The sequence below is a fragment of the Populus trichocarpa genome, chromosome 8 (genome assembly GCF_000002775.5).
Source record: "Populus trichocarpa isolate Nisqually-1 chromosome 8, P.trichocarpa_v4.1, whole genome shotgun sequence".
In the NCBI taxonomy this organism is placed as follows: domain Eukaryota; kingdom Viridiplantae; phylum Streptophyta; class Magnoliopsida; order Malpighiales; family Salicaceae; genus Populus; species Populus trichocarpa.
The window spans coordinates 1,280,379-1,302,209 of record NC_037292.2 but is presented as its reverse complement, the minus strand read 5'-3'; the positions used below and the strand labels follow the sequence as shown (position 1 = coordinate 1,302,209).

At 33.6% G+C, this 21,831-nt stretch overlaps 4 protein-coding genes across 6 annotated transcripts in view; 3 read left to right on the top strand and 1 right to left on the bottom strand.

The window, feature by feature from the left end:
* Positions 1–2,820: 2,820 nt before the first annotated feature.
* LOC7479828 (trihelix transcription factor PTL) lies at positions 2,821–5,848 on the top strand. Its single transcript, XM_002311930.4, has 2 exons — positions 2,821–3,472; positions 4,308–5,848. Exons 1-2 carry the CDS (start codon positions 3,003–3,005, stop codon positions 5,551–5,553), a joined length of 1,716 nt encoding a protein of 571 aa, XP_002311966.2. The 5' UTR covers positions 2,821–3,002; the 3' UTR covers positions 5,554–5,848.
* A 6,389-nt stretch (positions 5,849–12,237) lies between these two features.
* Positions 12,238–21,831, top strand: part of LOC7494896 (protein GLUTELIN PRECURSOR ACCUMULATION 3) — a 42,917-nt gene continuing 33,323 nt past the window's right edge. For all 3 annotated transcript variants that reach the window (XM_024606052.2, XM_006379415.3, XM_002311926.4), the window contains exon 1: positions 12,238–12,249. The gene's annotated coding sequence lies outside the window, so the exon portion shown is untranslated. The remainder of the gene's footprint in view (positions 12,250–21,831) is intronic.
* LOC7494899 (cytochrome P450 77A3) lies at positions 13,054–14,916 on the top strand. Its single transcript, XM_002311929.4, has one exon. It carries the CDS (start codon positions 13,181–13,183, stop codon positions 14,723–14,725), a length of 1,545 nt encoding a protein of 514 aa, XP_002311965.1. The 5' UTR covers positions 13,054–13,180; the 3' UTR covers positions 14,726–14,916.
* LOC7494898 (RING-H2 finger protein ATL8) lies at positions 17,543–21,597 on the bottom strand. Its single transcript, XM_002311003.3, has 3 exons — positions 21,008–21,597; positions 20,294–20,385; positions 17,543–18,590 (listed from the first exon to the last, which is right to left on the bottom strand). Exons 1-3 carry the CDS (start codon positions 21,164–21,166, stop codon positions 18,161–18,163), a joined length of 681 nt encoding a protein of 226 aa, XP_002311039.1. The 5' UTR covers positions 21,167–21,597; the 3' UTR covers positions 17,543–18,160.

The window sequence follows — 21,831 nt, the reverse complement described above, 5'->3', positions numbered from 1 at the left end:
TGGATACTGCTTCCTCTCCTTTCCTTCCCTTTTTTTTTAATCTTTGAGAAAGAGAACAGAGAAAGCAGTGAAGGGAAGTCACTTCACTTCACTCCACTCATGCAAACATGAGGGAATGGATTGGGTCAGCAACGTCTGGGGTAAGTAATCAGGCCTGACAAGTGTGTCTCGGGAGGGGATTCAGATTCTTTCCTCTTCCATTCTTACGTGGGAAACATGGACTCTAGAAAAGATTCAGCAGGGACAGCTCACTTCTTGTTGACACATGAACAAGAAAAATAAGGTTTCAGTTTGGGGTGTGTGAGGCCACGGTTTTCCTACTTTTCTTTAATGCTTAATATATATATATATTATTATTATTATTTATTTCACAAACTTAATTTAGTACGTAGATTTCATAGCTTGTAAGACACTTGAAAAACTTTGAATGCATGAAGCCAAAGCAAATTAAATGGATCAGATCATCAGATGTCTGCCAAAGCCTAAAGCAACTGTCCTTAACTAGCACTGCTACTGAGGTCATTAACAGTTTTATGAGAATTCAATTGAAGTACGAAGAAACCAGCTGACTTTTGGGTTAGATCGATCTTGCTATAAAGAGTTAAAAGGTGTAGTTTTAACCCATCAGAACGAGAAATGAAACGCGGGAAAGTTTCTTTTTCTCTACTCGGCGGGCGGGCACCGATGGATACCTGAATATCAATCCTTTTTGTACTATTTTTTAAATTAATTTTATAGAGTCTAAGAATTACATGTGTATCCATGAACCATAAAATAGAGTCTAAGAATTTAAACTCGTGTATAAACCGTAAAAATCATTCATGAATAACATAAAAATCTATATATTATAATGAGAAATAAATTCACAACTCCACAGAAAAAAATAATAAAAATAGGTTTGAGAATATGATTTGCTCAATTTAATTAATGCATGGCAAGGAGCAGGTGAAAATATTCAATGTATTTGGATATATATGCTTTCATTAATTTACAGTACTGTTGTCACGTAACTTACTCGCTAAAGTATCAGTACCCCTCATTTATTAGAGAGAATCTATCGACATGTCTTTAGTAACTAGACTAGTTAGAGAGATTCCTGAGTTTATACCTAAAGTAGAAGACATAAATAAATTCAACGATGTTCCCTCAACAATATCTTCTTAAGAATATTTTTAAGATTACCCTTTTCTTTTGTCTTGAAATTAATAAAATCCAGTCAACCTTTTTTTTTCAATAAAAATAAAAATCCTCTAACGTATAAGTGGTGGCAATTTCGTACCACCTATGTCCAGGAATGAATTAAACTATTCATTGGTTTAAGTACATTAATTTCTGATTTTAGACGATGATCAAACAATGTGATACGTACCCATATATATATAAGGTCGACATGCCTTTTTCCGTGGCAGAAACTTTCTGCTACTCACATATATCTGGCCGTACGTGTGCTTCTTCCTCATATGGTAAGCGATGTAAGGTTCTACAATTTGAGTTTGCCACAATGGGCAATTTTGTACGGTCAAAATGAGGGTTTGTCATAATTAAATGATAAATTATTTTAAATAGATTATATGAATAATCTAGTAGATATATTTATGAATTAGTTGGATAGGTCTAGACTTAAAAAAATGTTTTATCACGCTATACTAGAATAACAACTTAAAATAACTATAACTTTTTATCCAATCGTTGGATCACACTAAAATTTTTACAAGAATTTTTGATCGGGAGCTGTTTTTCTATGAGCAGTCATGGAATCGCTACTCCGATAGTCGAAGCTTTAGATTTTGAAAATCACACCCTAATGTTCTTTTTTGACAGTTTTTGTGATTTTTCTTGTTGTTTTTGGATTGCATACTCCTTTCTTTTATAATTTTGAATTTTTGTTTTTGTTTTTTAGTAGGATTTCTAGCCTATTGAAGGCTTTATAAAGCTCCTTGAAGAAAGTAACTATCAATACTTATTAATTACGAGTTTAATCGGAAGAAAAAGATAAGCGATGAAAGAGAGGATTTCATCCGGAAGAATATTCTCACGTAAGCTTGTATATATTATTTTATCTATTTTATGTTTCTCTCTTTTTTATAAAGTAATTATTTATACTTATTCCTATAACACTCTGGAAAATATTCTCATTATTAATTAGATTCTTAGAGAAAAAGGTTATGCAATACAAGATGGCTAAAAAAGGCACTACAATAATCAAATAAAACTTAATTAGGGTAATATATACGTACGTGATTGAACCCTAAGAATGTGGAATTTTGGAACAATAGCTTAGCCAATCATGACAAATAAGATAGAGAGACCCACCACTAAAATATTTACAAGGAATTAACATGTGTGAAACCATAATGATTGTTTTGGAGTTTTTATTTTAAAGATGAACTATATATATATATATATTCGAACTAGTTTATACATATACGCACACCGAATTATTAAGTCTTTTTTTTTTTAAAAAATCAAGTTTATTATGGTTTTAGTTTTCTTAGATAATTGAAACCCGAAATAGAAGTTAATTGCTAGCAAACCTTTGGGCTTCCTGAAGCAACAGATTGGGGGTTGAGTGAGCTAGCCAGCCATGTCTTCTCTCCTAGGGTACCAAACTGATCATGTTATGGACAGGAAGCAAAATGGTCGGTCAAAAGGTCAAATCCTAAACACTGTACACGCGTAACGTGACCAGAGCTCGAATAGTGGGTTGTCATCCTCGTGTAATTGTTTGACATCTGTCGCTCTCAGATTGGCCCATACACATTACGTAATGCTCTCCCTCCTCTCTCTAAAGAGAAAGACAGAGAAAGAGAAAGGTTAATGAAGTAGTAGTGATGAAAAGTTGCGGTAGACTCGGATCCTGTCTCCCCAAGAAAAAAGTTCCAAATTTGTCAATTAATCTCTCTTTATAATTTGAAGGCCCAGAAGAAAACATCTCTCTCGTCTGTAGTGTATATTTTTCTTGCTATCTAAACCTAGTGGAGTGGGATTAGTGGGAGCAAGAAATGAGTGAACACCACCACCAGTACGGAATGCCAGATCTCCGGCAACTGGTGGCCGGAAGAAGTCATTTTCAAGGAACCCAGCAAGGGGGTGAGCCATTCTTTGTTCAAAGTAGGAATCTCGCCGCACCACAAACACATCACTTTGAGTCCATTATGGTTGGCCATGAAGCAATGTTGTCAAGTGGTTTAGTCAAGCTTGGTGGGCATCATGATCGTTACTGCACCAATGCCACTAATATTAATACTACAAATAGTGCTACAATTGGCACTAGTAGTTCAGCTGGTGTTGGTACCCTATATGGAGTAGAAATGGAAAGTGCTACTACTGCTGGGTGGATTGGAAATGATGGAGGAAATAATAGTAGATGGCCAAGACAAGAGACTCTTACTCTTCTTGAGATCAGATCTAGGCTTGATTCCCGGTTCAAGGAGGCTAATCAAAAGGGTCCATTATGGGATGAGGTTTCAAGGTACTTTCCTTGTTCAACTAAATAAATTCTACGAAGCCCTTTTGGGCAAATATCCTGTTTCCTTTGTTGAGTATTTCTTATTCTATCAGGCTTGTTCTTGCGTTGCAGATACTGGATTAGGAAACCCTAAATTTTTTTTCGTTTTGTCACGAAGTGGACATTGATGATGATAGTCCTTCTTCTTCTTCGCTTTCTTTTTTTCTTCTTGTGTGTTTTAAGGGCTCATGCCCCAGGATTTAAAGCAATTTTATTTGCTTATTTGTAAAATCTTCTCTTGAGTTCATTTCGTGATTTCCTTTCAATAGCCGTTTTTGTGCGTGTGTAGTGGTGATCAGTACAAGTAGTATTTGTTCTCAGTATCATAATCTCTTCGCTAATTTTCTATTATGAACTCCTTGGTAGCAATTGGAGGATGATGGTATATACTAGCTAGCCTCTTCTTCTTCTTCTTCTTCTTCTTCTTCTTCTTGAGAGGAGTACAATAATAGCTAGTTAATGATTTTAAAATTCAAAGAGAGACAAGATAACTTAATTAGCTGGTGGGATCTTCATTAATTACATCCCAAGAAGAATGTTTTGAATATTTAATACTTTAATTACTAAAAATGATGGTCAATAAACTAATTAATTGCTTTTTGTGTGAGAGAAATGTTGAGAGTATGTTAGTCAACTAATGAATATTGCTAAATCATTATATTAATAGTATCATTATTGTCTGCACAAGAATACGTAAACTTCTGGTTAGGTTTTTCATTTCCTTGAAATCTGTACCTGTGTGTCTGTTTGTACACACATACAAGCAGTATTGAGTTAATTTGACTTTGCTGATATTCAGGATCATGGCTGAGGAGCACGGGTACCATAGAAGTGGCAAGAAATGTAGAGAGAAGTTTGAGAACTTGTACAAGTACTACAAGAAAACCAAGGAAGGGAAAGCTGGGAGACAAGATGGCAAGCATTATAGGTTCTTTAGGCAGCTTGAAGCCCTTTATGGAGAGCCAAGCAATCAAGCTTCAGCCTCGGAAACCCATTTTGTTAACAACACACTTCTTTACCAAGCTCCAATGAGCAACACAATCAACCAAGAAAGTCAAGAAACATTTCAAGAAAACAAGCACAGTGAGAGTCTGAGTTTCTCCAACACATCCGAGTTTGAGACTTCTTCATCAGAAAACAATGATGATGACCTTTCAGCTATTGCTTACAACATGATGAACCGATCAACGGAAAAACAGAAAGGGATAAATGAGAGCCAAAGTCTTGCAAGGCCTAAAAAGAGTTGGAAACTAAAGGTTAAGGACTTTGTGGACTCACAAATGAGGAAGTTGATGGAGAAACAAGATGCCTGGATGGAGAAAATGTTGAAGACCATTGAAGATAGAGAGCATGAAAGAATGTGTAGAGAGGAAGAGTGGACAAAACAAGAGTTGGCTCGGTTCGATCAGGAACATGAGTTTTGGGCTAAAGAGAGAGCATGGATTGAAGCTAGAGATGCTGCATTAATGGAAGCCTTGAAGAAACATACGGAGAAAGGACTAGAACTGTCATCATCAGTTGAGCAAATCGCAGTAGCCACTCAAAGGCACAACAAAAACCCGGACAGCGCTGTTGCTAAGAAGATTCAGAAAGACAAGTTCAATAACATTACATGGACTGAGCCCGAGATCCTGAGCTTCATACAGCTCAGAACCTCCATGGACTCAAGATTCCAAGAGAATGGGTATTCGAATGAAGGCCTTTGGGAGGAGATAGCAGCAGAGATGGCTAGTTTAGGCTATGATAGGAGTGTGGATGAGTGCAAGGAGAAATGGGAGAGCATGAATATCTACTTTAACATGACAACAGAGTCTAACAAGAAGCGTAAAGAGGATTTAAGGACCAGCAATTATTTTCAGCAACTTGAATCCTATAATGGCATGAATTCATCACCTTCTAACTCTTATGTGGGTAGTCAAGTGAATGATAACAGCTGCTTTCAGGTTCAAATAAATGAAGGAGATCAGCATTTGTGGAATACTAATAAGTTTGACTTGAAGCTCAACAAGGAGAAGAACCAGCAGCAACTTTGGCACAACAAGTAATTAATTAATTAGTTAATTAAGCTGTTTTTTCTTTAATTAGCTATGTAGATGTTAATTAACTTGTTGATGAGAAGGTGACGTACGGTACATTTATTTATTTCCATATTGTGTGACATTTGGGGGTGAGGTTGTTCATTTGTGTAAGTAAGAACTGACTAAGGAGTTTTTATTATAAGACCATGAAATGTCTTTCATGGTCAGAACAAAAGGGCTTAGGGTTTTTACTAAAACAATAGATCGATGGGTTTTTCTTATCATCTTTTATTTTTTTTATTAATCATTTATTTATATTTCAGTTGCTTAGCCAATGGGGAACTTGATTGTATTTTTTTTTTTTTAAAGTAAATATGAGTGCTATGGGTTTCCATTTCGTGCTTATATATATATATATATAGCGATGTTTGTAGGTCTGAACATGTACCTATAAAGCTTACAATATTAAGCACATAGGTTAGGGTTTGAAAATGTGATTCTATTGGTTCAAAATATTTATATATATATATAAAAAACCAGTCCTATCTATATATAATTAATCAGTGACATGTTGGAATATATATATATATAAAATAAAATAAAAAAGCAGTCCTATCTATATATATATATCTCCTAAACGGCAGAGTCCTTTCTCGTCCGTTTATGAAAGAAAGAAGAAAAGAAAGGTCCAGCCATGGCATGCGATGATGCATGAAGAAAAAACAAAGGGAAATTCTATTGGAGATCACGCTTATGAATAAAACAATCTGCTTGATTGATTTGCTGGCTGCTCCTTTTTGAAACTCCGCCCAAAAAGAGAAGAAAAAGGGAGGAAGGTGGCTTGGACATGAAACGACTTGAATTGGCTATGAACCTTCATTTCCCATCCTTTTGTTACTCCAGTCCTTGATAAGACACGCAGATTTCCCATCTTTCAAATCATCGCCTCACCCAAATCGGGGCTCAATTTCACGGCTTTTTCTTCTTTTCCAATCTTTTTCTTGTTTAAAAAACATCTTTCAAATTATCAAATAAATTAAAATAATATTTTTTTTAGAAAATTTTAACATGATAATATAAAAAATAAAAAATAAAACTTTTTATTTTAATATATTTTTAATTTCAAAATATTATGCATCATAATATAAAAATATACATATAATCTCAACATTTTTATGTGATCAATTCACCGTAATAATAATCATACTCGTAATAATAATTTTTATGTATGATAATATTTCATATAAAAATAAAATGGATTATTGAGGTGATTTAGATTAATTGTTTTTCATTAAAATTATATTTTTAAACATAATATTATATTTTTCAATGTTAATTCAATCATGTTTGAACTAAGTTTCTAGTAAATAAAAACTCATTGAATAAGAATGTGTTTGAAATTGTGATAGCGGTGACAATTCAAAATGTTTTTAGTTTAGAAATGCATCAAAATAAAAAAAATATTTTTAACACCAACACATCAAAACGATCTGAAAATATATAAAAAATTAATTCGAGGAATCACGTTCCCAAACACACTCTAAATTTAATTGAGTTAATATTTTATTTAATTTAGCTAAAACCTCAACCCCGAATATAACCCTGAATTTTTCTAATCAACCTATTAAATCGAGTCCAACATATAAGTAATTCGATGAGGGTTAAACAAAGAGCATGATAACATAATTTTGGTTCCTATTCCTCGTTTTTTTTTTTTTAAAAAAAACGAGGAATTAAAGTCTATACCATTTGCTATCAGTCTATCACCGTCATGCATGAACTTGTAGAAACTTCGAATAATTCGGGGAATGGAAAGGGATGTTATTCCCATCTCTACCCCTCCTTTAGGTCCAAAGCAGAATTTCTTAAGGGTTAAGATTTGAGATTTCCATGAAAAATATCTTAAATTCAAATGTTGAAAAAAAGATGGACTAAATTAGCGGTTTGATCGATGTAGCTCAAAATTATAAAAGGCCTGCCTGCCGGCCTTTTTAAAAGCCATTAATAAACTCTTTGGGCCCAAATTAGTGGGCTATTTCCAGGCCTGTTACCCAAACCTTTCTTCGGATTACATTGAGCTGTCTCCCCAACATAAAAAGTCCATCAACTCTTTCCCCCCCGCCATCTCGTAAGTTTTTTTTTTAACATATTCTTGTAAGATTTTAATCCAACAACAATTTTCCTTTTGATTGAGAATATTATTTTTGATGAAGAAAACAGGAAAATAGACAATATATATATTTTATAATATATTATTTTGTTAGGATAAAAAATGAAAACAATAAAAATAGAATATATTTGATTAAAGAGACAAGGATAAACAAAAAATAAATATGTATTTTAGATGATTTAAAAATAAATTTATGTATTTTAAAAATATCAGTTACATGATAATATGCCATTTTTATTTCCATTATTTTTTTATTATGTTTTCGAGACAATAACCTAATACTTGTTTAAATATTATTTTTTTTAAATCCACCCTTTGATACACATAAAATATGAAATTGTGATATCAAAGATATTAGAAGAAGATGAACTTAATTACCATGTATTTTATCCCATGTAGTTTAATATTGAGATGACATGTGGTGACTTGAAGGAAGCAAAAGATTCTGTTTTTCGCTTGAAAAAAAAAAGCTAAGTATGTTTGTTTACGCGATGAACTTGTTTTAAATTATGGTTACTTGGTTAGTCATAATAAGCATCATTTAAAAAAAAATTTGTGCGTAATTGATGTCTTAATTTGTATCGTTAATTGCCTATGCTAGCTAGTAATTAATTGATTGATTGATTGATTATCTCTCTTAAATAATTAATCTGGATTATGTGCACCGAGCAGTTTATGGGATGGATATTCAATTTGTGTTGTTGAATTGACAATTTGAATTTATTTTTTTTTCTTTGTATTTTGTGTGTGTGTAGATTTTTTTTGATGTGCTGATATCAAAAATTAATTTTAAAAAATAAAAAATAAAAAATTAAAGTATTTTTAGTGTTTTTATATGGTTTTAATATATTGATGTCGAATAAAAAAAATAAAAATTTTTAATATATTTTTAAGTAAAAAATATTTTTGAAAAGCACTATACATTAAAAGAAACTAAAAAAGCCCTTTTTTTTAAAAAAAAAATCAATTTGATCCTTAAAATTTTATTTTACACGATTAAGCTCTTTTGAGCTCAAATTAACATCCAATTGCATATTTTTTTAGGGAGGGTTGAATTGCAAGATAGTGGATTGAAGTGAATAACTTGGGTAATATAGGTAGTGGTTTTGCGAGTTGTTTGGAAAGTATATTTTAATTCGCCATCATTTTTTGCTATTAAAGGACTAATAATTTTAATTTTAGAAAAATAACATTTTGATACAAAACTTCAGTGTCATTATTTTTTAGTTCTGTCAATCTCGAGAGAGAAAGGGGGGGTCTTTTCTTAATTTTAACTGTAAAAAAAAATCTGCCTAGAATATAACCTATCAATTAGGGTTTTTATGAGCAAACCTAACATATTTCACATAGTAAGGGCAAGGATAAACCATTCATATCCCAACATCTCTTGAATAGGATTAAGGATTGTCCACATCAAGTATATTTTGCATATATAGAATAATTTGGTGTAATATTTTGAAATAAAGAAAGAAAGGATTAATAGGAAATGACAACAATACCCCTAAAAGAGTAAGTTTTATGTATAAATAGATGAAGGATATTTTAGTAATTGAACAAAAAGTTGGTAAATATAAAAGAAAGAATAAAAAAGAAAAAAAGAAGTCTCAGATTTGAAGAGAGGGAACCGTAAGAAGAAGAAGAGAAAGAACAAAAGATAAAAGGAGGAAGAGAGAGTTAGAGAAAATAAGTTTAAAATGTAAGATTTATGTTTTTGAAGTGTATAATTGTTGATATTAATTAAGATTATGAATTTCTTGAAGATTACAGTTTTGAAGATTATGATTTGGGTTTGATTGATGAGTTGATTGGAATGCTATGAATAAATTATTGTGGGTAATAGTTTAATTGATTAAATTTTAGATGATTTTATTATGAATAATGATTTTGAGATTAATTAGTTTAATTGATATATTGGGTGTAAGAATATTGAGAAATTTTGAAAAACCATTGCTGGAAATCTGGATAGTATGGTCTCGAGGTTGAAGATGATGAAATTTTAGTTTGGTCCTTCAATTTTAGAAATTTACAGTTTAGTCCCTGAACTTTGAAAAAAATATAAATTGGTCTCCGAAGAATAATTCGAGATTCTGTACAAAAAGGATGAATTATGGGTAAAATTTCAATATAGTTATGAATTTATGACATTTTCAGTTTGGTTCTTCAATTTAGCAAAATCACAATCTTAACCCTAAAAGTATGAGAAAGTTTCAGATTGGACCCTGACTGTAATTTTAGTTTTTCAAACTGGTTTGATAAATAATTGTCAAGTTTTATGATTTGTTTTCATTTGAATTAGATTTTAAGAAACCGTTTGGTTAGTAGGAAAAAGGACCAATTTGGTTCATAAATATATAGGAATATGAGTTTGACCGTAAGTTAAGTGTATTAAATAGATTGTATATTTTTTTTGAGTAATTTTTTAGTATATTTCATTCTGTTTTCAGATAATCTTGATATTCTACATGGAGAACATCAATATGACTGCCTTCGGTATCTGCTTACGTTTTATTTATACTTTTGAGTCAAGTGAGCATATAATTTTCCATATGCTATAGGATTAGTATAAATATTTGAATTGTTAATATGGAATTAATTGTGCTTCTCGATAATTCTTATATTGTTATTTATTTATCGTTTATGATTAAACATGATCATTTATTAAAACTGGATCATTGATATGAATCATTATGTACTTCTGAATTGATAGTTTCTCATTTGATTGGTGTCATAAGTTGAGCCTTGATATATGATTTTGTCTGTGTGATTATGATATGAACCTATGATATGCCAGTTAGAATACCTATGGTAATAGGGTAGTGTTAGTCTTTATGCACATCGTATTTGAATCCTAGTTGGTCGGGGGAGTCACCGACCTGTGGCGACTGATCATCCCATAGTACGAAGCGTCATACTCATTGCTTTTTGATTTCCCGACGAGCTTTACTTTATGATATTCTTTTTATGAATTATTTAAGAAACTTTTATGTAAGAACTTAAAGACACACACACACATTATTATATTACCTCATGTACATATATTAAACGTTATCTACTAACTAGGGTATTGAGCACACCTTCTTATTATTTATCTTTTTTTAGGCTTATAGCTTGTTATTAGATCATTTTTGTTGGACCTTCAGAACCTCATCTTTTAATTGTAGTTGGTACTTTTCTTTTTATTTCTAATTAGTGCTCCACAATTACGATATTTGTATTAACTCCTATATTAAGATAGTCAATTTATATTATGGAGTTAGTTATGTTATCATGTTGCGTAAATCTCTGTTTTGGTTATATATAAAAAAAATTGTTTTTAAGTTTGAGTTTGCACAAGTATGGAAACCTACGAGAGACCTTGTTTATTTGCCAGTCACGGATCTAGAACCCGGATCGTGACATTTGGTCTCTACATAAACGGGTTGCATCTTCTTTCTCAACTTTCTTCATTTTCACTCTTGAGGAATAGTTAGCTTTTTAACATAGGATCTCCAACATTTTAAATATATATTGTATATCTAGTCATGCCTCGACTAATGCTGGGACTAAGTTTTAAAAGTTAAGAAATTAAATTTAAATCTAATAAAATTAATTTACACATTAATAGCCATTAAATCTTATTTTGAAATGATCTTTGTGATACACTATCTATATTATTCTAATAGACTTAAATTCAAAAGTTAAGAAAACAATCAAATCTACTAGGCCACCGTACATATCCATCTTGAAGAATTACGAATCTAGTGATTTGTCTAGTAACAAATATTTCTCCTTTTATAAATATGTTTCTCACTGTTATAGTGGTCGTAAATTAAAATATTTTTTTTATTTAGAAATATATTAAAATAATATTTTTTATTTTTAAAAAATTATATTTCATGTCAATGTATCAAAACAATTTAAAAATAAAAAAATACTTTTTTAAATAAAATTTTAAATTTTAATAAAATGTGATTTGAATCTCGTTCTGAAACGATAACTAAGGGAAGGCACACGCCACCATCACAACTCAAAAAAGAAAAGAATCAGAGAGGGATAGAAGATTTTTGCTGGGGGAAAATAGGCAAACCGCAACACAACAAAGCGAGAGAAACAGGCAAGTAAAACGAGTAATCTTTCTACCACGTCGACAAAGGCATTGATTAATGTAATGGATCGTCACAGGGTCGCAACGTCCAAATCGTCGACGGCAGAAACGATTACTTAGCCACTGAATCTTTAGGAATCTTCATCACAGTATCAAATCAATTAATTTCTTTATTATATTATTTTTTTTATTCAAAAGAGAGCACGTTCATAATCAATCAATTGTGCATTTACGGGGCCGAATCCAAGGTGGCCCGATTTTGTCCCCTTAGGCCCCAGACTTAGTAATGCAGTACATTCAGTCCCTTTTCTCAACAAGGTTTTAATTTAATCCCCAAAAAATGAAAATCTCAACATTTAGTAATGCAGTACTTGTTTCCTGACATGTTTAACGCTGCAAAGATCTTAGCTTTCTCCTTCTAAAACAAATGACACGTTTGGTCCTTCGAAAAGAAAATCAGTTTGATCCTTAAAAACAACACTTACCTTTTGTCCCCCAAAAATGTATATACTGGAATATTTTAAAAAAAAAAACCTCCTCCCTGTCATAGTCGATGTCATAAATAACCAAGTGGTGGAAAAAGATTTGAAGAAAATAACAGAAACCCACATAGTTTGTATATTAATTAACCATCAATCGCCTCCCTAGGCTCGGTCTAATTAATTTATCTTTTTTTATATCTGTAACTTTATTAATTCGTTATTTAAACAGTTGCTTTTTAAAATAATTTTTATTAAAAAATTATTATAATAATTTTTTTTATTTTTAATATCAGTGTATCAAAATAATATAAAAAATATTTTAAAAAATAATATTTTAAAAAATAATTTTAATAAAATACAAGTTAAAACTCATTTCCAAACAATATCTTAATACATTAAAAAAATATATATATAAAAAAATCAGGGTATAGGGGTAACGGTTTCCATTAAACATATACTATATATATCCTACTAGAAAATGACTTCAACTAATGCTCCTTTTTTTAAAAAAAAAGAACAAAAAATTCAAACGAGGAAACCCCTACCTATATTAGTTGCAAACATTTAATAGATCAATCTGGAAGTGGTTCTCCCTGCTCGTGTCTTAAAAGCATTATTGCATACAGCAAGCTAGCTAGTGGAGTCTCTGGTATTCATTGTTCTGTCAGAGTCACCGATCATAACTTCTTAGCATCAAGTAGTGTTGTCGATTGTTTGCACATGCACGATAAGCTTTATGATCAGTTAACAACCACCCACCCAAATAATGCATTTACTCTAGCAAACGTCGTGTTCATTATTGAAATCCCACCTGCAATTTCATGCTCTTGCCATTCTTATAGACTTTCTTCTCCAAAAACCACCTCAGTTCAGCATCATTCACGTCTCCCCTTTTCATCTCTCCTTAGCACAAACACAATGTCTCTTCTCAGTTTTAGTTCTGCAACTCTTGATCCTTACTATCATCTTTTCTTTACCATTCTTGCCCTGTTCATTTCAGGCCTCATTTTCTTGCTTTCTCGAAAACCCAAATCCAAACGCTCACACCTCCCTCCAGGTCCACCCGGTTGGCCTATTGTTGGAAATCTTTTCCAGGTTGCTCAATCAGGCAAGCCTTTCTTTGAATATGTTGATGATATACGTTCGAAATATGGTTCAATTTTCACTCTTAAAATGGGAACAAGAACAATGATCATCATCAGCGATGCGAAGTTAGCCCATGAAGCGCTTATTGAAAGGGGTGCTTGCTTTGCATCTAGGCCGAAAGAAAACCCAACAAGAACCATCTTTAGCTGCAATAAGTTCAGTGTCAATGCGGCAGTTTATGGTTCGGTGTGGCGGTCGCTGAGGCGAAACATGGTGCAAAACATGCTTAGTTCAAGTAGGATCAAGGAGTTTCGTAACGTAAGAGATAGTGCAATGGATACACTTATTAATCGGCTTAGAACCGAAGCTGAGGCTAATAGTGGAGATGTTTGGGTGATTAAAAATGTCCGGTTTGCAGTGTTTTGCATTCTTCTAGCCATGTGTTTTGGTATTGAAATGGATGACGAGACCATTGAGAAAATGGATCAGGTCATGAAGTCAGTCTTGATCGTTCTTGATCCAAGAATTGATGACTTCCTTCCGATTTTAAGTCCGTTTTTCTCCAAGCAAAGAAAGAGGGCATCTGAAGTAAGGAAAGCGCAAGTAAATTTCATGGTTTCCTTCATCGAAAAGCGAAGGAATGCTATCCGAAACCCTGGATCAGACAAATCGGCGATGTCATTTTCATACCTGGATACCCTTTTTGACCTAACATTCGAAGGAAGGAAATCAACTCCAAGTAATGAAGAGCTTGTCACTCTTTGCTCGGAGTTCCTCAACGGTGGGACTGACACTACAGCGACCGCTGTCGAATGGGGCATTGCACAGCTAATTGCCAATCCCGAGGTTCAGACCAAGCTCTACAATGAGATAAAATCAACTGTCGGTGATCGAAAAGTGGACGAGAAAGATGTAGAGAAAATGGAGTATTTGCATGCAGTAGTAAAAGAATTGCTACGCAAACACCCTCCTACCTATTTTGTTCTAAGTCATGCAGTTACCGAGCCGACGACATTGGCAGGGTATGATATACCACTTGATGCAAGTGTTGAATTTTTCTCTTATGGAATAGGAGAGGACCCAAAAGTATGGAACAATCCTGAAAAATTCAACCCGGATCGATTCATTTCCGACGGAGAGGATGCCGATATTACAGGGGTTACAGGGGTGAAAATGATGCCTTTTGGTGTGGGGAGGAGGATATGCCCTGGTTTAGGGCTGGCCACTGTACACCTTCACCTGATGATTGCAAGAATGGTTCAAGAATTTGAATGGACTGCCTATCCACCTAACAGCAAGTTGGATTTCTCTGGGAAGTTGGAGTTTACTGTGTCTATGAAGAATAGCCTTAGAGCTATGATCAAGCCTAGAGTTTAATTAAGCTGTGATCCCGCGACGAGTTGATTATATATAATGGCACTAATTAATTAGTGTCCTGCCTAAAAGCGTTTGTGATTTTTATAACTATTATGTTGTTGATTCTTCATTTGATGTCATTAATTAAGTCAATAACAATGGTGCAAGCATATTATGCCCTACGAGAATTATAGAACTCTTTTCCATTTTAATTGTCTTCTGTATAATTTCTGTGTTTGTGCGTGCACCCTTCTCCAGCATCCTGGAGTAAATTTCTTGACTCCCTGATCGTTTGCGGAGAAAGAATCTATCTTAGCATATATTCACCAGCTCTCTTCACCGCAGGGGCGGAGGCAGGGGGTGGCTGGCAGGGACCGGGGGCCCTGCTTTTAACCACCCCTGAAAGTTTCTATTTTACCTCCCAAACCTCCTAATATCCTGGCTCCGCCGCTGATCCCCGGCTGGGTAGACAGCTGCTCGTGTCTCAAAGAAGCATTTAGCCGAATCTGTTGCTGGCATGAACGGATGTTTATCCAACAACTACAAACCTATGGAGCCTTTCAGATTTTTTTTTCAAAAGCCTCATCTCTATAATTACTTCTATACATCAATGAATTTCATTGTGGGGTTAGTTGAATCCAATAGAATTCTTTTTGATCCCCGCGCGCTGATTTGATAAGCAACATGCAAGAAATTTCACTGACAGTTGAAATATGACACAGATGCTCCTCGTCCTCCTCGTCCTAACAAATGGACTTGCTAGATTATCTTATTATTTTGCAAGGAAAGATTTTGAAATTAACGACCAAGATCTTTTTCATAAAATTAAAATATATACTATGACCATCACGACTAACTCATAAGAACTAAATCCTAACTATTTATATTCGATCAATGATTTAGGTTTTCTGGGTATGATTTATCATATCAGGTGAAAAGGTGTTTAGGGAATATAGCATGGGTTATTTATTATTTTCTGACGAGGCCAAAAATGTTAGTATATATGATATTATGATGATAGGCTGGGATTAATCAGTGCAGAGGCCTAACTAATAATTCATAAAATAAGTAGCCGCTCAGGACCGCCCATAAAGTTATCTGATTAGACGGCCCATTTAATTATCAGAGCTATAATTTGTTGCCACATTAATTAGAATAGACCACGCTTTTTGGACTTCGGCGTGACTACTTTAAGCTATATTCGAGCTATGATTCTTTATAAATATAAAAAGGAGAAAAATACAATTAATAAATAAATAAAAGAGAATGAATTAAGAAAAATAATTATTTAATAGATGACGGGATGTTATTGTTTTTTTTTCTTAGTTTTATCTATTTCTCTCTGTAATTTGAAGAGATTTTGGAGAAATTGATGTCCTTGTGGAGGAACGCTTTTGCATTCATGAATCCGCTTTTTCTGCCCCTGGAACCCGCGTGTTTTACGGGTCCATCTTGTACCTGGAGCTGGACGTTGAGGGCATTTCTCTTTAATTATTTGATATGTCGGCAAATCATATTTCTTTCTGTTTTTAAAATGTTTTTTTTTAATTCAAAAATATATTAAAAACATTAAAAATATATCAATTCAGAAATCACTTTAAAAAAATATCAAACCAGGTTCTTTTCCTTGTAAAACATTGAAAGAAATAGTTAATTGAGAATCATAGTGTGGACGAGGTTTCTTTCAAATTCAAACAATCCAAGAAGGATTTAATCTAAATAGTTCAAAAATACCGTACATAAAAATAAAAAAATTAACTCAAAACTTACTCGATTCGGCAAGTTCATTAGCAATTGGTTAAGAACTTTGTTTACTTTCCTTGAAAAATTCCAATAAGATATTGTTTGGGCTTCAAAAACAAATTTAATTGTCACAGGTTTATTTATTCTCTCAACCTGTAACCGACAAGTCGACTCATGAATTAAATTTAATGACCATGATAAGACAGAAGAAAGAAACAAATTTAATTGTCAAAGGTTTATTTACTCTTCTCTCAACCTGTAACCGACACGTCGACTCATGAATTAAATTTAATGACCATGATAAGACAGAAGAAAGAAACAAAGAAAAGAGGGAGATTTCCATAGTGGATATACGAAATTATTAGAAACTGGAAAATACGAGCATAAATGGCTTTATTTTGAGACACAAGAAGAATTAAAGACAGGGAACATGGTCATTGCAAAGTGACCATTTATGCACCCACACAGACAACTTGTGCATGAAAGCAACCGAAGAAAGAGCAACCTCCCACGGATCTTCACAGATTCCACATTATAATATAGAATTCCTGACAAACAACACGTTCTGCAAATGTTAGATGTTTTAGCCCTTCTAGTTTCAACTAAGTTCCACTTTGGTCCCTGTAGTTTAAAGATTCCCCAAGTTAGGCCCTGACGTGATGTTTTCACAGAGTTCGATATTCCTGGATGTGCTTTCTTTATACTTTAATGTGCTACTGTGATTAGAATCATGATGCATAATAATACTTCGTAAAAATACTTTTCTTTTGAAAACATGATTTAAATTATTTTTTTTTTTTGAAATTAGTACATCAACAACATTAAAAAAAAAATCAATTGATTTTTATTTGTATAAAAAAACACACTTATAAAACACAATCATACGCAATTCCAAACGCAAACAAATGGTGGTAGGATCTTTGCTAGGTTAATAGAAACCAAATCTGTCAGCTTTCTGCCGTTTGTTGCCATTAAAAGATTAGCCCTCCAAAACTATCCATGGGGACAGAAGGGCCTCCAGATCCAATTATGATGCTTCCTCTAATGATAACTCAGCTAACATTTTCACTTTAGTTTCACAAGGAGACAGAGAAGTAAAGAACACAGAACGTGACCTTGTATGCGTACCTTGAAGCAAAATATTGAAAAGACAGACCTGAATAGAAAGGTACCAAAAGCAAGATCAGGTGCTCCAGTCAAATCTACAATCTTGACGACAAATGAGCTGCTTAGTAGTAGCTTTATAAACAATCCGGACATATTCTAAAGCAGGAGACATGTAGAGCATATCAGAGTTGCAAACCCCACCAAGGGTTGCGTCTTGTGAAAAGTCCAATGAAAGAAACATTGGGCAGAAAGGTAGGATTATCTACATCTGATGTGTTTCTGTCTACACAGATCGCTGCAGTTACACTTGTATGAGAAGGGGAGAGGCATGTAAGAACTGCTATCCCATTCAACCATTCTTCATCAGATTCTATTTCACAACCGAAACTAACAAAACTGCCCAGAAATCAACCATTTTGAAGGGGGGAATTGAAAAACAAATGACTTTTGCAATATTTACAGTAAGCCACGAGTGAAGAACAATGAACTTTCTGGGAGTTGTTCCAATGGCATTCCAACATTTTTCACTCTATATACCAATATTTGGACCCTGTAAAATTGGAAAACCTAATGAATGCAGCTTAAATTTTGACTCTTCTTAAGGATCTAGGGATTTGACGGGCTTTCTACATGCTTGTCAGCTATGTCTTTTGCAATCTGATTACTCTCGGTCAAGGGGGGTGAATTCTCCCCGCCTTCTTCTTCATCACCACCAGATGCACAATGATTATCTTGAATGGGGTCCGTCCCATGGTTGTTGTATGATCTTGGTGAAATCCCATGCTCAGTCAACATGTAGTTATAAGAATGGGAATCAAATGTCTCTGTGCCATTTCGAGATCGGATAGCTGAACTGAACAAGGGTTGCATCACACGCTTTTTCTCAGGAAATTCACGCAATGATATTCGACAAACAGGACAAGTTGAATGCTGTTGCAACCATATGTCTATGCAGGTCACATGGAAGGAGTGCCCACAGTAGGGGAGAATCCGCAATATATCATCTCCATGATATTCTGCAAGACAAATTGTGCATCTGCCACATAAAACCACAACTTATTAGCAGAAAATTGTGAAATGGCAGAGTACTGTGAACTTTGAAGATAAACAACGCAAATCCATGAGGAAACCAATATGCTAAAGAGACAACATGGACATGGTGCAATTGAAACCCTGCTGCTATCTGTCATGATGATCCAATTACCAATATGACGTCAACTTGTTTCTGCTTTTAGATGCTTCTTCGGAAGGAGGTTCAAGTGACCAAAAAAAGAACAAAATTAAAATTAAAGTCAAAATGAACCATTTAAAAAAACTCCGAAGAAAAACAGGCATTTATCCGTGAGGATTTCAGTGACAACAAAAAAAGGGGTCCAGCACCAAGAGTACCAGCTAGAATGCGTACAAAAGGTTCAGAAAATAAATTAATCAGATAGGCAAGCCCTCTAAAGGAGCACTGTCACAAACTCAAAAGTATAAATGAATCGTATTTCTTGAAACTTTTTCTCAGCATCACACAACTAGTATTAACAAAAGGATGGCTTATGACCAATGAAAACGTAACCAAGAGAGAAGGTTTGGTTGTTTAGGAGTTAAAGCTTCATTTATAAGTGCACACATGCCACCAGTTTCATGCCTTTTCACTTCAGAAGAGCAAAATTGTCTTTAGGAGAATTGAGGTTCAACATCCAACAGAGTAACCCCTTTCTCAATAATTCCTATTGCCCAAGCCTCTGTTTTCACTTCCTCATGAAGATCACAGAGGTTATTGTCACCCGGATTGAACTGGTGAATTATACTAGAAAAAAAGAAAAGAAAAGGCAAGTTTGGGTCCTCCAAAAAATGGAGCAGAGCAATTCTTCTATTTCGCCACAACTTTCATAATTTCTCAAGGTCAGTCAAATTGGATTCCCAACAGCTCAAAGGTTGCTTCAATCAAAACTCAAATAGTGAGCCAGTCCTTCTGAATACCACCGTTTTTTTCTTTTCTTTTCTTTTCCTTCTGTCAAGGGGTGAAAAAACAACCAAGAGCATCCGAGGTCCAATTCCCATTAATTAATTGTTAGCAAGCCCAACCTCAAATTCCATGTGCCTTGTGGAAACATTTTAAATAATTTTTGACCGATGTCAAAGGCCTGGGAGAAGAAGGTGGTGTTTCATTAAGCAACAATAGTTAAATATCACCTGCAAGACTGCTGTAAGAAGACAGCATCTACAGTTAGAAAAACAAAACACCGCAAGATAGCTAAATAAAGGTTTTTGTGCACTGAGAGAATTTCATCCCAGTCATACCACTCCAAACATTTAGCGATAAGGTTTCAGAAACTCTGCTCAGTCAAACAGAGAGTATAATAATAAAAAAAAAACATGAAAAAGAGATCCCAGCACAAACGCGTGCTTACTCTGCCTCATACAAGATTGCCACAACTAAATCAAAGTTTATATCAGAAGAAAACAAAAATTTAAGTCTAAATTCAAAATTTATAAGAAATCATCAATCTTACACCTCCACACCCTGTTCTTCACGTCTTTCAAAAATAGAACTACAAATGGATAAAACCTTCAAAATAAAAAATCATAACACAATATTACTGGCACTGCATATTCTTCATTGTAATGACAACTTAAGCCAACATGGTTCGAAAACTAGGAAAATTATCTACATCATACAAAATCATTGCATAAAAACCAAATCCAATAATACTAAAAAGGAAATAGAGCAGGGAAGGAAGAACATACTGAGCATCTTCTGAAGCTGAGAAAATCTTATCATTGTATTTCTTGGTTGGAAAGTTTGCTAAAAATACATGCTCAAGACCACCTCGTTCCAACTGTAACACATGTCAAAAATTAACAGTTAAGCTCCTAGACAAACAATTACCCCATGAAACAAAACTCTATTCAGCAAATGAAAAAACCAAATTTCAAAGATTAAATTGTATTTTTTTACAAAAAATGGGACTTTTGCCTCACAATAAGTACGTTTATATCACCCTCTACTGTTCAATAAGCCAGTTCCAATTTTTGCTTAAAGACAATTAATTTGGCAATTGACTTTGTATTACCACAAATAAAATATCCAAATTTAAACAAACACAAGAAACTAAACCCAGTTAAAAAAAAAAAACTCCAGCTTTAGAAGCTAAAATCCAGCCTACTCCACTCACAGAATTACAAAACAAAAAACCATAAAACAAGCCCACATTAATTTCCGCAGTACAATAAATGAATAATCAAAATATCCAAAATTAGACAAACAGATAAATGAAACCCAATTAAAAACAGGGGAAAAAAAAGAAGCTAAAATCCAACCAAACCAACTCCACTCATTCAATTCCAAAACCAAAAACCATATAAAACCCACTTCAGTTTACACAAAAAAATCATAGAAAACACATTATAACAACCAACTAAATATAGAAACAGTGCTGAAAACCAAAGGGAAGTGCTTACTAAGCTAAGATTAGATCTGGAAGCAATAGGAAAAGCTCGTCTTGAAGCATTCATCTGAATCCGAGCACAGAGAAGGCGAGTACAAACAAAAACTATAAACATAGTGCTTACACCAAATCCTATTACTGTCATCACCAAATTTATCCCTGAAGCTATCATTTTTAGATGTAAAGTTCCAATCTTATATTCAAGAACTCAGAATCAACAAGACCCTTTATTTTTCTCAATCTCTTCACATAATCCTTGATCTGATTCTACACTTAGAAAAACAGCAAGTAATGAAGGTCTCATCTTGAGACAAGAAATAGAAGTGGAAGTTTAGAGTGAGAGGATTCATGAATCTTCTTCTTTTTCTATGAAATGTGGGAGGAAACAAGAGGGGAAGTTATCAGAGAAGACGCAAAAAAGTAACCGACTGTTTTATTGTTGAAGTGACTGAAAAAAAGATCCCTTCTGGGAAGGGAAGAGCTCTTGTTTGTGTTTTAGGAGAGAGGAGGGCGAGGGAGGGAGAGATTAAGGAGAGAGATTTATGGGAGATTATGGGATCTAATCTTCGATGTGTAGATCACAAGTGTGCGTATGTTTTTTTTCTTTTCTTTTTCATATTTTTATTTTTATTTTGAGGTAGGTGTTTTAAGCGGTAAAAAATTATAAATTTATAATCCAAGATGAACTCGAATGGTACACGAATTTTATTAAATACACATAAGACAAATGCTATTTTTTATTTTCATTTCTTCAAGTAAACAGATAACATTTTTTTTAATTTTTTCTACTTATTCTATTGCAATACGTACTTTCAATAGAATGAAAGGGGTGTTTAC

Bases quoted from the DNA above. Each gene is read 5' to 3' on its own strand.
- LOC7479828 (XM_002311930.4), top strand. From the start codon at position 3,003: ATGAGTGAACACCACCACCAGTACGGAATGCCAGATCTCCGGCAACTG. The intron at 3,473-4,307 runs GTACTTTCCTTG...GCTGATATTCAG, and splicing joins TTATGGGATGAGGTTTCAAG to GATCATGGCTGAGGAGCACG.
- LOC7494899 (XM_002311929.4), top strand. From the start codon at position 13,181: ATGTCTCTTCTCAGTTTTAGTTCTGCAACTCTTGATCCTTACTATCAT.
- LOC7494898 (XM_002311003.3), bottom strand. From the start codon at position 21,166: ATGATAGCTTCAGGGATAAATTTGGTGATGACAGTAATAGGATTTGGT. The intron at 20,386-21,007 runs GTAAGCACTTCC...CATGTGTTACAG, and splicing joins CCAGATCTAATCTTAGCTTA to TTGGAACGAGGTGGTCTTGA. The intron at 18,591-20,293 runs GTATGTTCTTCC...TTTATGTGGCAG, and splicing joins TCAGCTTCAGAAGATGCTCA to ATGCACAATTTGTCTTGCAG.